Source organism: Notolepis coatsorum (assembly GCF_963971535.1).
Source record: "Notolepis coatsorum genome assembly, chromosome: 13".
Taxonomy (NCBI): Eukaryota; Metazoa; Chordata; class Actinopteri; order Aulopiformes; family Paralepididae; genus Notolepis; species Notolepis coatsorum.
Genome location: NC_140177.1, coordinates 67,093,110 through 67,109,591, shown reverse-complemented (window position 1 = coordinate 67,109,591; position 16,482 = coordinate 67,093,110). Strand labels below are relative to the sequence as shown.

The 16,482-nt window shown below is 44.7% G+C and overlaps 1 protein-coding gene across 1 annotated transcript in view; it reads left to right on the top strand.

Annotated features, from left to right (window-relative positions):
• Positions 1–16,482, top strand: part of zanl (zonadhesin, like) — a gene marked incomplete at both ends in the record, with an annotated part of 184,158 nt that overhangs the window by 108,872 nt on the left and 58,804 nt on the right. The window contains 8 exon segments of the mRNA XM_084327694.1: positions 4,415–4,582; positions 5,727–5,929; positions 7,132–7,276; positions 7,830–8,077; positions 8,473–8,650; positions 9,337–9,445; positions 9,644–9,738; positions 15,340–15,516. Of these exon segments, the coding sequence (XP_084183820.1) occupies positions 4,415–4,582; positions 5,727–5,929; positions 7,132–7,276; positions 7,830–8,077; positions 8,473–8,650; positions 9,337–9,445; positions 9,644–9,738; positions 15,340–15,516 (1,323 nt within the window).

The following is a 16,482-nucleotide window of genomic DNA, read 5'->3' as shown; positions in this document are numbered from 1 at the left end:
AGTACACGTCTACATACTGTAACAGTACACGACGTCTACATACTGTAACAGTACACGTCTACATACTGTAACAGTACACGTCTACATACTGTAACAGTACACATCTACACACTGTAACAGTACACATCTACACACTGTAACAGTACACGTCTACACACTGTAACAGTACACATCTACACACTGTAACAGTACACATCTACACACTGTAACAGTAGGCTACACGTTGATTATGTTTTTTGGTTTAGCACCACAGTAAGAGCTTCTTACTGGGAAGGCGAGTCCAACTCCTCCACTGCAGTATTGTTTAGTTATTAATGTAATTACAGTTTCCTAGCTGTAGGAGAGAGTGGTGCATGTTCACAAGAGGTGTAGTGGGGCGCAGGAATAACAGCAACTTCTTAAAATGAGTGACATTCCCCTTTAATACAATACTATGAATGCAGTATGTATATGAATACGATACATACTGAAAACACCCAAGGCACTATATAAACACAAGTGAAATATACAAGGACAATACTAGGACACATTTTCAAGGACACAGATTATTATAGGTCTAGAGAGTCTAATCCCTCATACATGCTGTTTAAAAGGAAGTATAGATTACTCTGATTACATAGGAGATATGGATTACTCACCCACACACACACACTGATTGTTTTCATAGTATCTCCTCAAAGACGACCTATACATCTATCTAATCTCAGATTACAATAATACCTTCTTTTCATCTGGATAATATTGCATGAACGTTTGACTCCTTGGCACATCGCTTCAGTCATACTCACCAATCTTTACCACACACACACACACACACTGGCACACCTACTTCCAGTGAATGGCGCTAAGTTAGGCTAACGGTGAGGCTGTTCCCTAAGCCTAATGCATGCACAGAGAAGAAAAGGATATGTATCTGCTTGTCTAACTCCAGTCGTAGATGGCAAATAAGCTAATTTCCCCAAAAGTTGGCGTGTTCCTCTAAGGTTAGGGTTAAGGTTAGGGTTAGTTACAGAATGCATGTAGGTCTATGTAATGTTCCCATACAGTATTTCACATAAACAAACATGTGTGTGTGTGTGTGTGTGTGTGTGTGTGTGTGTGTGTGTGTGTGTGTGTGTGTGTGTGTGTGTGTGTGTGTGTGTGTGTGTGTGTGTGTGTGTGTGTGCGCGTGTGTGTGCGTAGGTGTGTGTGTGTGTGTGTGTGTGTGTGTGTGTGTGTGTGTGTGTGTGTGTGTGTGTGTGTGCGTGTGTGTGCGTGTGTGTGCGTGTGTGTGTAGGTGTGTGTGTAGGTGTGCGTGTAGGTGTGCGTGTAGGTGTGTGTGTGTGTGTGTGTGTGTGTGTGTGTGTGTGTGTGTGTGTGTGTGTGTGTGTGTGTGTGTGTGTGTGTGTGTGTAAAGATTGGTGAGTATGACTGAAGCGATGTGCCAAGGAGTCAAACGTTCATGCAATATTATCCAGATGAAAAGAAGGTATTATTGTAATCTGAGATTAGATAGATGTATAGGTCGTCTTTGAGGAGATACTATAAAGTGTGGGGAGTGGGTGCTACAGTGTGTTTGTTTAAAGTGAGTGTGTGCGTGTGGATGTGTGTGCTATGTGCGTTTGATGGTTGTTGTGTAGTGTTCATTGTTCGTTGAGCAGCCTGATGGCCTGGGGATAGAAGCTTCTTCTGAGTCTTTCTGTGCTCGCCTTGAGACTCCGGTATCGCTTGCCTGACCGCAGCAGTTCAAAGAGGCAGTTGTTCGGGTGACTGGAGTCCTTAATGATTCTCTTAGCCTTGCCCCTGCACCGCTTGTTGTAAATGTTCTGGAGGGTGGGGAGCCCCCCTCCAATTGTGCGTTCGGCTGAACGCATCACTTTTTGTAGTCTGCTTCGGTCTTGTGCAGTGCTATTCCCAAACCAGGAGGTGATGTTGCCAGTCAGTATGCTCTCTATTGTACATGAGTAGAAGTTCTTAAGGATCTTCTGACTGACTTGGAACTTCCTTAGGCGCCTGAGGAAGTAGAGGCGTTGTCGTGCCTTCTTCACAACACTGTCAATGTGTGTGGTCCATGTCAAGTCCTCGGATATGTAGGCTCCGAGGTACTTAAAGCTGTTCACTCTCTCAACCGGTGCCCCGTCGATGCTGAGGGGGCTGTAGTCCTTGACCCCCGACCTTCTGAAGTCCACAATCATCTTTTTTGTTTTGCTGACGTTCAGGGAGAGGCTGTTTTCCTGGCACCATCCCGCCAGGACCTTGACCTCATCCAGGTAGGCCCTCTCGTCGTTTGCAGAGATCAGGCCCACCACCACTGTGTCGTCAGCAAATTTGATGATTGTGTTGCTACTCCGCTGAGCCACACAGTCGTGTGTGTACAGGGAGTAGAGGAGGGGACTCAGAACACAGCCCTGGGGGCCCCCTATGTTGAGGGTGATGGATGAGGAGGTGCAGTTGCCTGCTCTCACCACCTGGGGTCTGTCCATCAGGAAGTCCAAGACCCACTGGCAGAGGTCATAGTTCAAGCCCAGGTCCCTGAGCTTGGCTATGAGTTTGGAGGGGACTATGGTATTGAATGCCGAGCTGTAGTCGATGAATAGCATTCTCACATAGTTCCCCTTCCTCTTGTCCAGGTGTGATGCTGCTGTGTGCAGCACATGGGCTATGGCGTCCTCCGTGGACCTGTTGGGGCGGTATGCAAATTGCAGGGGGTCCATGTTGATGGGGAGGGAGGAGCAGATGTAGCCCTTTACTAGCTTCTCAAAGCACTTCATGGCTATGGAGGTGAGAGCTACAGGGCGGTAGTCGTTGAGGCAAGCAGGCTTGGATTTCTTGGGTACAGGGATAATAGTGGACTTCTTCAGGCAGGTGGGGATGACAGCCTGTTCTAAGGACAGGTTAAATATGTCAGTGAATACTGGGGCCAGTTGGTCTGCACAGACTTTTAGGACGCGGCCGGGGATGCCGTCCGGTCCTGCTGCCTTCCTGATATTCACTTTTTTAAAGGTCCGCCTCACCTCATGCTCTGTTACCCTGTTACTCTGTTACACAGAGAAGAAAAGGGTATATGCTTGTATATCTCCAGGGTAGATGGCTGTGGGATATTGTGGATATCCTGAAGAATGTTCTCAGTCAACCGAGGTTCAGTTAATAACAAGGTTTATTAACCAGACAGATAGAAATATACATAGTAGTTAGAGAGAATGGCTGAGGCTCTCGGCCCAGGTGATCAGCTGAATGACTCAGGTAGAAATCAGGAATGTTGTCGGGAGGAGCCTTATATAGTTAAAAGGGGGGGAGGTGGTCCCATTTGATAGGTCAAATGGGTGAGGGGGGAACACAGGATAGGGGACAAAGGGGAGGGTAATGTCTTTACATGAGAGTTGGGGAATCAATATATTATTCCACATGGCAAATAAGCTAATTTCCCAAAAAGTTGGCGTGTTCCTTTAACTATCACACAACAATAGCTTGTCAAACTAAATCAGGACGTCGAAAATTTCCTCATTTGGTAGCGTGTCCTGATTTTGTGAGTGTGGAGTAATGGAAATAGCACAGATTTTTCACATAAACAAGATACACACACTCACACACACACACACACACACATCACTGAACACACACAGACACACACACGTCACTGAACACACGTCACTGAACACACACACATGTCACTGAACACACATTGGCACCCAAGTGTCCAGTGTCTAGACTTGCTCAAACCAGCCTCAATAACATAGTCCATAACTTTCCTCTCACACACACACACACACACACACACACACACACACACACACACACACACACACACACACACACACACACACACACACACACACACACACACACACACACACACACACACACACACACACACACACACACACACACACACACACACACACACACACACACACACACACACACACACACACACACACACACACACACACACACACACACACACAGTGGAATGTTAACTGCAGCCCCTAAGTTCTACACAATATTGAATTCTGTCCTAAGCAAACAGGTCGGGAGGAAGAAGAGACATTTATGGCTGCTCATATATTTACCCTTTTCTCTCTCACCTACAGTACTGTACAGTACATCTCCCCCTCTCTCTGTCATTATTATTGGCTGATTGTAGGCTGTTTTTCTTTAAAAAGACAATAATGGTATTTTACAATCCACCTCCCCTCTCTCTCACCCCTTTTAAAGCAATGACCCGACAACGTCTTCCCAGAACTCTTCATCATTCACACACCCCTCCTTCCACCCCTCTGTTCTCCTCTTATCCCTCTTTCATTTACACTAATTGCGGGTGTCTCTCACTCTCTCTCTCTCTCTCTCTCTCTCTCTCTCTCTCTCTCTCTCTCTCTCTCTCTCTCTCTCTCTCTCTCTCTCTCTCTCTCTCTCTCTCTCTCTCCTCCTCACAGAGAGTGTATCAGTGTGGTTGACCCCACGCCGTTCTTCCAGAGCTGTGTGTATGACATGTGTCGCTACAACGGCCAGCAGCATGTGTTGTGTGACCAGCTCCAGGCCTACACAGACGCCTGCAACAGTGCAGGAGCCAAAGTCCACCAGTGGAGGACGCCGGACTTCTGTCGTAAGTCTTACTTTAGCCGTTAGTTGCGACCTCGCAGCTTAGCTCTGCCAAGGTGCTTAAATCATAGAAAACACTTCAGAGGTCATAGAAATGTCAATAACATGCTTGGAGAACAATGTGTATTTTATTTGGCTGGAATAGCTTCTCAATGGGCCACATTTATCAAGCAAAATATATACAAAGACTTTTTAAATAAACACTTATCAAACTTGTCTTAAGGAAACACTCCTTTTTCCTCCTATTTGCTAGTTCTAGTCAGACGAGAAGATTGATATCAATGTCATCTCCGTGCGTCAGTTTTGGAGTTGTTGGAAGTTGTATTTCTTCACTTTAGACTACTGTAGACTAGCTGTTCCCTACTGCTTCCCGTCCTTGTGCTAAGCTAGGCTAGCTGTTCCCTATTGCTTCCAGTCCTTGTGCTAAGCTAGGCTAGCATGCACCTGGACCTCTCTCTGGGACTACTGGACACAGAGATTAAACCGATATCAATCTTCTTGTCTGAGTCTGGGGAAGATGGAAAATATGTATATTTTCCAAAATGTTGGCGTTTTCCATTAAGATGAGATTCTAATGAATACCTGGAAACAGTTGGTAAGTTGTTGGCACAGTATTTGATTCAACCTATTTTCACATGCAGAAATATTGATAAATGAGACCTGATATGTATCTCTTGAACAGCTTTGAACCTTCTAGCCTTCATATACAGAGATGTATTTCCAATCTTCTCTTCCTTAGCATCTCTCTAATCATATCTGTCTAATCCAATATGGAAAGATGAACTGGCTTGTGCCAAATGCACCAAATGCACAATTGTGTGTCTGTTTCCAAATAAGACATTTAAAAAAAGAAGGCAAAAAAAACCCGAACGTTTTTTTTTTTCTTTTTACAACTGGCTTCTAATGATAAAGTAGTAATTTTATACCTTTTATGGGTACTTTTTTTTAATGTTTTCTCTCAAGAATTACATCTTAGAATGTTAGAGTTCCAGTACCCATTTGTGGCATTGTTGTTAGAATGTCCATTACTTCTGCTTCTAATGTCAACGTGAGACCATACACTTGAGTCCCTTTTCTCTCTCATATCGCTCCTTTAACCACCTCCACACCTCTCGTTCCTCCTCCTCCTCGTCCCTCCGTCCCTGCAGCTCTAGCCTGTCCTCCGAACAGCTCTTACTCGCTGTGCGTGAGCTCCTGTCCAGAGACGTGTCTGGGTGTGAGTGGACCTCCAGGCTGTGAGGATGTGTGTGTGGAGGGCTGTGACTGTGACTCAGGCTTCATCCTCAGTGACGACCAGTGTGTCCCTCTGAAGGACTGTGGCTGTGTGGACCCATCTGGGTCCTACCACCCTGTGAGTGTGTGGACATATTCATGATGAACACATGAGTGAAGAAACTTCAAAGAAGTGGTGGTGATGATGGTGATGATGAAGATGATGATGATGATGGTGAAGATGATGATGCTGATGATGGTGATGATGATGATGGTGAAGATGATGATGATGGTGAAGATGATGATGGTGATGATGGTGATGATGATGATGGTGATGATGGTGATGGTGATGATGATGGTGATGGTGAAGATGATGATGATGGTGAAGATGATGATGGTGATGATGATGGTGATGGTGAAGATAATGGTGATGATGATGATAGTGAAGATGATGATGATGACGAAGATGATGATGATGATGATGATGATGATGATTATGATGATGATGATGGTGATGGTGAAGATGATGATGGTGATGGTGAAGATGATGGTGATCGTGAAGATGATGATGGTGATGATGATAATGGTGAAGATGATGATGGTGATGATGGTGATGGTGAAGATAATGGTGATCGTGAAGATGATGATGATGATGATGGTTGTGAAGATGATGATGATGATGATGATGATGGTGAAAATGATGATGATGATGGTTGTTGTTACATTCAAGCCTAAAATATGGCTTGTGTAGGCCTTGAATGTAAAATGGTGGACACAGGACACTGGACAAGAGTTTATCAAAAATAACAATATTTATTTGAACAGCTATCTAAATGGACAAAAGAGTGAGAGCTGGGTGTTCCAGACTCCAAAGGTCAATAACAAAAACGAATGCACAGGGGCAAAAAATAGACAGGTAAGCAGTGAGAGCAGATGAGACTCTGGTGAGCTGACATCTCTTGTGAAGTGGGAGACACTGCAGCCTGCACTCTGCTCTGCTTTGTAGGGCGTGGTGCCTCATCACCACACCTGTGTCAATTAGAAGGATGGCCATTTTAATAACATGGAAAACAAAAACGGGAAGAAACAGTGTGTCAATCAAACCACCAATTAGTGACAGCACACTACAACCACAATGTGAATATGCACCACAGAAAGTAAGTATCCCTCCACCATGGGAAAGTAATACGTAACACCCCCACACCGAAAATGTATGTTCTTCTCCCAACTATAGCCCAAATAAACCATCACCAAGAGAATGAACATAAATAAATAAGGGGATACTTACCAACCTTACCTTACATGTTGATATTAGTTATGGTTTAATTCTGTGTGTGTCAGGTGGGGGATGACTGGTACCTGGACGGCTGTGAGGAGAAGTGTGTGTGTCACTCAGGAGGTCTGATCCAGTGTCACAGCACCAGCTGTGAACCCGTCTCCGAGATCTGCCAGATCCAAGATGGAGAATATGGATGTCACCCTCTGGGTACGACACACACACACACACACACACACACATACACACACACATACACACACACACACACACACACACACACACACACACACACACACACACACACACACACACACACACTATGAACTAACCTAGTAAACTGTTCCCGCGGGGTCTTAAAAATTACATTTAATAATCAGAATTAGTCTTAAAAAGGTGTTAAAAAATGTATTAAGAAGTTACTTCTATGTTATGATGACTTCTCTGTATCTTGTTTAAATATGTTGGGGGCAAATGTCCAGGCTGCAAAGTAACCAGTACGATAATAGCCCCATCCCCCATCCCCCACCCCCCAATAATTTGTATGGAATTATTTCTTGCGTAGTAATTTTTAAGTGGTATTAAAAAGTCTTAGATTTAAGTTGTTGAAACCAGCGGAAACCCCGTACTACACTTATCTTAGGAAAACTCACTTCTTCCACCGTCTCCACTAAGGCTCAGTATCAGTTGACTGCTCTTCATAACGTATAATAAAGACAACATTTCAGGACACACTAAATCCTCCCCTCCTCCACCCTTCCAGGAACGGGCATCTGCTCGGTGTCAGGCGACCCCCACTACGTCTCCTTCGACCGGAAGAGCCACCACTACATGGGAGCCTGCTCCTACACTCTGACCAAACCCTGCAACGAGACCTCCGGCTTGCCGTACTTCACCGTCGACACCCAGAACGAACACAGAGGAAGCAACAAGAAGGTGTCGTACGTGAGAGCTGTGGTGATCAACGTGTACGGAGCCACCGTTATCCTCGGGAAGGCGCGCAGAGTGCAGGTGAGGAGGGATGGCGAGAACGTAACTCCTTCATCAACACACACCACATGTGTCGACTAGTAGTCGAAAGGTTGCTGGTTCGCTAGCCGTTACCGGTGGGAGGGTGTATTCCACGTTGGGAGCTAGCAACTGGAGAGTGGCTGGTATTTCATCTACAGTGCCTACCATCTCTGACAAAGTGCCCTTTAGCAAGGCACTGAACCACACAACTGCTCCAGGGACACTGCACTGCAGGCAGCCCTGCACTCTGACCTATCTGAACAACTGTATGGAGGAATGCATGTACTGTATGTAACTCCTACATTGATGATACTAATATCATCATACAGCATGTACTGTATATGAATAATAATATCAATACTGTATATCTATTTACCTTTTCTATTTCCTCCCAGGTGAACGGAACCCTGGTGACCCCTCCTGTGACCCTGACCAACGGGGTCAAGATCTACCTGAGCGGAAAGTTCGTCGTCCTGGAGACGACCTTCGGCCTGAGGGTGCGTTTCGACGGCAACCACCACGCTGACGTCACTCTGCCCTCCTCTTACAACGGCCTGCTCTGTGGCATGTGTGGTGAGTTGAGTTTACCCATAATGCTCTGTGGCATGTGTGGTGAGTTGAGTTTACCCATAATGCTCTGTGGCATGTGTGGTGAGTTGAGTTTACCCATAATGCTCTGTGGCATGTGTGGTGAGTTGAGTTTACCCATAATGCTCTGTGGCATGTGTGGTGAGTTGAGTTTACCCATAATGCTCTGTGGCATGTGTGGTGAGTTGAGTTTACCCATAATGCTCTGTGGCATGTGTGGTGAGTTGAGTTGACCCATAATGCACTGTGGCATATGAGTTGAGTTTACCCATAATGCTCTGTGGCATGTGTGGTGAGTTGAGTTTTGAGTTTACCCATAATGCTCTGTGGCATGTGGGGTGAGTTGAGTTTACCCATAACGCTCTGTGGCATGTGGGGTTAATTGAGTTTACCCATAATACTCTGTGGTGTGTAAATGTTGATGATTAATGAGTAAAAAGTGATGGAATTCTGGTGGACATGTGTGAACTTAACAAAGAATACTTTTGATTGAGCACTGGCTCATGGGAAGCAAATCAATTACTTGTTTCAACCTAACCCTCCTCTCCCCCTCTCTCTCTCTCTCTCTCTCTCTCTCTCTCTCTCTCATTCTCTCTCTCTCTCTCTCTCTCTCTCTCTCTCTCTCTCTCTCTCTCTCTCTCTCTCTCTCCCCCTCTCTCTCTCTCTCTCAGGTAACTTTAATGGTAAGCCTAACGATGACATCATTAAACCAGATGGTGGAGCAGCAGTCAACACCAACGAACTGGGAGACAGCTGGCAGGTCCCCGATGAACGACTTGAGTGAGACACACACACACACACACACACACACACACACACACATACACACACACGCACATACACACACACGCACACACTTTCAATACATTTCGTCATGACACTCATTAACGATATGTTGTTGATCAGACCTGTTTCTTTGCTAATCCCTTCATCCCTAATCTCCTCCATCATCCCTCCATCCGTCTCTCTCCTCCTCAGCTGTACTAACGGAGGAGGACAGGAGGATTGTGACAAAGACGTGGAGGAAGAGGCCAAGAAACCCACCAGCTGTGGCATGATCACTGATCCTAATGGTGAGACACACACACACACACACACACACATACGCACATACGCACACACACCCCCACACACACACACACACACACACATAAACACACACACACACACACAGTTAACGTAACGAGGGAGTTAACGTCCATCATCATGATCGGAGTATATATACCACCACACGCGAACACTGGGGCCGCACTTTCAAAGTTACACGACGAGGTAAACAAACTACAGATAGCTAGCGTTGACGCTGTCATTTTGGTTCTGGGCGATTTCAACAGCGCGCGTCTTAAAAAGGTGTTGCCGAATTTCTATCAGCATGTGACCTGTCCCACCAGAGGCGAGAACATATTAGACCATGTATACTCGCAATTTAAGAATGGGTACAAGTCACAGGCTCTTAGTCCTTTCGGCAAGTCGGACCACGCCGCCATCTTTCTTTTGCCAAAGTATAAACAAAGTCTCAAGCGAACGCCGGTAGTATCGCGAGAGGTTAAGCGTTGGACTGTGACGTCAGAGGAGACACTCCAAGCTGCGCTGGAATGCACAGACTGGAATGTATTCCGTGATAACACAGCCAATATTAACGAATACACTGAAACGGTGCTTGACTTTGTCTGTACTCTGGTAGAAGAAACAATCCCACTCTACCACAATTAGAATCTACCCAAATCAAAAGCCCTGGGTAGATAAATCCGTCCGTGAGGCTCTGAAAGTGCGCACCTCAGCCTACAACACCGGGCTGGCGACAGGCAACATGGATGAACACAAGTCGGCAAGATACAACGTCAGGAGAGCAGTAATAGAGGCAAAACGGCGTTACAGGGATAAAGTTGAACTTCAGTTTGAACAGGCTGACTCTAGAGGTATGTGGCAGGGCCTCAGAACAATGACAGACTACAAAGGCACCTCCCTCAAACTGAACAGTGACATCTCCTTAGCAAATGATCTCTACACCTTCTATGCGAGGTTTGAGGCTGTGAATAACAACACCAGCCTACAAGCCACGGCAATGGGGGGGGGGGGTCTGCTGATGGAAACTCAGTGTTCAGGGTAACAGAGCATGAGGTGAGGCGGACCTTTAAAAAAGTGAATATCAGGAAGGCAGCAGGACCGGACGGCATCCCCGGCCGCGTCCTAAAAGTCTGTGCCGACCAACTGGCCCCGGTATTCACTGACATCTTTAACCTGTCCTTAGAACAGGCTGTCATCCCCACCTGTCTGAAGAAGTCAACCATCATCCCTGTACCCAAAAAATCTATGCCCGCTTGCCTCAACGACTACCGCCCTGTAGCTCTCACCTCCATAGCCATGAAGTGCTTTGAGAAGCTAGTGAAGGGCTACATCTGTTCCTCCCTCCCCATCAACCTGGACCCCCTGCAATTTGCATACAACCCCAACAGGTCCACGGAGGACGCCATAGCCCATGTGCTGCACACAGCAGCATCACACCTGGACAAGAGGCAGGGGAACTATGTGAGAATGCTGTTCATCGACAGCTGTTCATACAGCTCAGCATTCAATACCATAGTCCCCTCCAAACTCATAGCCAAGCTCAGGGACCTGGGCTTGAACTATGACCTCTGCCAGTGGGTCTTGGACTTCCTGACGGGCAGACCCCAGGTGGTGAGAGCAGGCAACTGCACCTCCTCATCCATCACGCTCAACATAGGGGCCCCCCAGGGCTGTGTCCTGAGCCCCCTCCTCTACTCCCTGTACACACATGACTGCGTGGCACAGCGGAACAACAACACAATCATCAAATTTGCTGATGACACAGTAGTGGTGGGCCTGATCTCTGCCAACGACGAGAGGGCCTACCTGGAAGAGGTAGAGAATCTGTCACAGTGGTGTCAGGAGAACTGCCTCTCCCTGAACGTCAGCAAAACAAAAGAGATGATTGTGGACTTCAGGAGGTCGGGGGTCAAGGACTACAGCCCCCTCAGCATCGACGGGGCACCGGTTGAGAGAGTGAACAGTTTCAAGTACCTCGGAGCCCACATATCCGAGGACTTGACATGGACCACACACATTGACAGTGTTGTGAAGAAGGCACGACAACGCCTCTACTTCCTCAGGCGCCTAAGGAAGTTCCAAGTCAGTCAGAAGATCCTTAAGAACTTCTACTCATGTACAATAGAGAGCATCCTGACTGGCAACATCACCTCCTGGTTTGGGAATAGCACTGCACAAGACTGTAGCAGACTACAAAGAGTGACACGTTCAGCCGAACGCACAATTGGAGGGGGGCTTCCCACCCTCCAGAACATTTACAACAAGCGGTGCAGGGGCAAGGCTAAGAGAATCATCAAGGACTCCAGCCACCCGAACAACTGCCTCTTTGAACTACTGCGGTCAGGCAAGCGATACCGGAGTCTTAAGGCGAGCACAGAAAGACTCAGAAGAAGCTTCTATCCCCAGGCCATCAGGCTGCTCAACGAACAATAAACACTATGCAACAACCATCAAATGCACACAGCACACACACCCACACGCACACACTCACTTAAACAAACAACACACTGCAGCACCCACTCTACACACTTTAGATCACCTAAACACACTTTACACTTTATATTTATTGGTAAAGGATTTGCACTACAACTCATACACATTACTGTAAATTGTACCTAAATTGTACCTCATACCATTTCTGCTCTGCACTATATAGTATATTGTATATTAGTACATTGCATAGAATATTGTATATTGTATGGTAACTCAGTTACTTCTATTCTGCATCGAACATTGTACATATGTCTATACTGAACACTGTGACCTTTTGTACTTCTATTTTACATGCTATACTATTTTATTTCATACTATCTTGTCTAGCACAGTCTCTGGAGCGTAACAGTAAGAAGCATTTTGTATAAAAGTATTCTGTACTTCTGTATGACAACTATTAAAGAAACTTGAAACTTGAACACAGATAAAACGGCCCTCAGATGTCTAGACTCTAGGATACAGCAGCAGGGAACATGATTAAATAGCTCCATACCCTCCATAGGCAGCTTTAACTTAGATCATCTTCAGTGATCTTTACTGCTCTGATGCTCTAACTTAGATCATCTTCAGTGATCTTTACTGCTCTGATGCTCTAACTTAGATCATCTTCAGTGATCTTTACTGCTCTGATGCTCTAACTTAGATCATCTTCAGTGATCTTTACTGCTCTGATGCTCTAACTTAGATCATCTTCAGTGATCTTTACTGCTCTGATGCTCTAACTTAGATCATCTTCAGTGATCTGATGCTCTAACTTAGATCATCTTCAGTGATCTGATGCTCTAACTTAGATCATCTTCAGTGCTCTGATGCTCTAACTTAGATCATCTTCAGTGATCTTTACTGCTCTGATGCTCTAACTTAGTGATCTGATGCTCTAACTTAGATCATCTTCAGTGCTCTGATGCTCTAACTTAGATCAGATGTCTAGACTCTAGGATACAGCAGCAAGGGAACATGATTAAATAGCTCCATACCCTCCATAGGCAGCTTTAACTTAGATCATCTTCAGTGATCTTTACTGCTCTGATGCTCTAACTTAGTGATCTGATGCTCTAACTTAGATCATCTTCAGTGATCTTTACTGCTCTGATGCTCTAACTTAGATCATCTTCAGTAATCTGTACTGCTCTGATGCTCTAACTTAGATCATCTTCAGTGATCTTTACTGCTCTGATGCTCTAACTTAGATCATCTTCAGTGATCTTTACTGCTCTGATGCTCTAACTTAGATCATCTTCAGTGATCTTTACTGCTCTGATGCTCTAACTTAGATCATCTTCAGTGATCTGATGCTCTAACTTAGATCATCTTCAGTGATCTGATGCTCTAACTTAGATCATCTTCAGTGCTCTGATGCTCTAACTTAGATCATCTTCAGTGATATTTACTGCTCTGATTCTCTAACTTAGTGCTCTGATGCTCTAACTTAGATCATCTTCAGTGATCTTTACTGCTCTGATGCTCTAACTTAGATCATCTTCAGTGATCTGATGCTCTAACTTAGATCATCTTCAGTGATCTGATGCTCTAACTTAGATCATCTTCAGTGCTCTGATGCTCTAACTTAGATCATCTTCAGTGATCTTTACTGCTCTGATGCTCTAACTTAGTGATCTGATGCTCTAACTTAGATCATCTTCAGTGCTCTGATGCTCTAACTTAGATCAGATGTCTAGACTCTAGGATACAGCAGCAAGGGAACATGATTAAATAGCTCCATACCCTCCATAGGCAGCTTTAACTTAGATCATCTTCAGTGATCTTTACTGCTCTGATGCTCTAACTTAGTGATCTGATGCTCTAACTTAGATCATCTTCAGTGATCTTTACTGCTCTGATGCTCTAACTTAGATCATCTTCAGTAATCTGTACTGCTCTGATGCTCTAACTTAGATCATCTTCAGTGATCTTTACTGCTCTGATGCTCTAACTTAGATCATCTTCAGTGATCTTTACTGCTCTGATGCTCTAACTTAGATCATCTTCAGTGATCTTTACTGCTCTGATGCTCTAACTTAGATCATCTTCAGTGATCTGATGCTCTAACTTAGATCATCTTCAGTGATCTGATGCTCTAACTTAGATCATCTTCAGTGCTCTGATGCTCTAACTTAGATCATCTTCAGTGATATTTACTGCTCTGATTCTCTAACTTAGTGATCTGATGCTCTAACTTAGATCATCTTCAGTGCTCTGATGCTCTAACTTAGATCAGATGTCTAGACTCTAGGATACAGAAGCAGGGAACATGATTAAATAGCTCCATACCCTCCATAGGCAGCTTTAACTTAGATCATCTTCAGTGATCTTTACTGCTCTGAGGCTCTAACTTAGATCATCTTCAGTGATCTTTACTGCTCTGAGACTTTAACTTAGATCATCTTCAGTGATCTTTAGTGTTCTCAGACTCTAACTTAGTCTCCTTCATTTATCTACAGGTCTGAAAACAAAGGCTCATAATAATAAATGTGTTGCGTTTCCATCTCCACCACAACTATTGCCGTGGTGTCTGAATGTCTCAGATTCCCCGCCTCTACAGTACATTTAATTTTTTATATATTTTTCTAACCTCACAGCTTCAATATACTGTACGGTTAGAAGTTATATAGTTATATATATATAGTCAGGTATATAATATATCTACAGTATAACTATAGGCTCTTAAGTCTCTCAGTCAAACAATATGTCTCATCCCCTCTAACCTCAGATGTATATATATAGTTATATATATAGTCAGGTATATATATATATGTAACGGTTGTGACAACGTCACCTAAAACTTTGATGCCCCGAGTGGGAGTCGAACCCCGGTCTCCCACGCCGCAGGCAACAACACAGACCGCTATATAACCAAGAGGTGAATTCACTTCTTGGTAACGTGTCTATGTGTCTTTTAAGAGGGAGTGAGTTTAACTCACAGTACCGCTACTTGCCACAGTCACTTCACAACAGTTGAAGTCCATCGTGACTGTGCCTCGCGGTACCATCTGTTACATATATATATATAGTTATAGTTATATATATATATATATATATATAACTACAGTATAGGCTATTGAGTCTCTCAGTCAAACACATTATGTCTCACTCTGTTGTTGTTTTTCCCTCAGGCATCTTCAAGCCGTGCCATGCTGTGGTTCCCCCGGGTCCTCACTTTGAGAACTGTGTGTACGACATGTGTGCCACGGGAGGCCAGGCGGTGGCGCTGTGCCAGGCCATCGAGAGCTACGCAGACATGTGCGCTGCGGCCGGAGCTCCCATCGCTTGGAGGAACAACACCTTCTGCCGTAAGTGTGTGTGTGTGTGTGTGTGTGTGTGTGTGTGTGTGTGTGTGTGTGTGTGTGTGTGTGTGTGTGTGTGTGTGTGTGTGTGTGTGTGTGTGTGTGTGTGTGTGTGTGTGTTAGTGTGGAAGTATATATGTGGGTATATATGTATATATATATATTTATATATTAGGGATGTTCGATATGTTTTTACCGATATCCGATATACCGATATTGTCCAACTCTTAATTTCTGATACCGATATCAACCGATACCGATATATGCAGGGTTTTCCCCCCCAAAAAATTGAATAATTTCAGGTAATTAACATTACTTATTACATGGCGTTTTAACATTCGCCGAAATGCTTGATTGTGATTGATCAATAGCCCCCGACAGCGGTGAATTATTTTTCGATAACCACCAGTGATTATTGTTTTTCGCAGCTGGAGTAATCAAGCCCACTCTCTGTAAGAATCTGGTTGTTGGTGTGTGGACCCAGGCGCAATACAGGAATGAGAGAGAGGCAGGACACAAGCGGGGTGTAGTTGAGAAGAGGCTTTACTTCACTTCTTTGGAGTACAACTACAACAACAAAACAATAAAGACGAGTACCACAGCCTAAGCTGGCAGATAATGATTATATAACAAAGGGTACGAATTAGAGACAACACGGAAGGGTGCTGAATCACAACCACAATGGTATAATAATGTTCTGACAACAACGGACGACACAAGATACGTTTACAAACCGACAGGGAAGTAACAGGACAACACAGAATATATAGGAGGACTAATCACACTGATTACTAAACAGGAACAGCTGGGGAAGAGAGGAACATGAATATGGATACACACAGGAACATGAATACACAGAGGGGACAAGACTAGACACTAACAATAACAGGGATAATAGGGACACATAATACAATGAATACAAGGACACTAGACTAATAGGCAGACATCTGAACATACTGGGGAGCACACAGG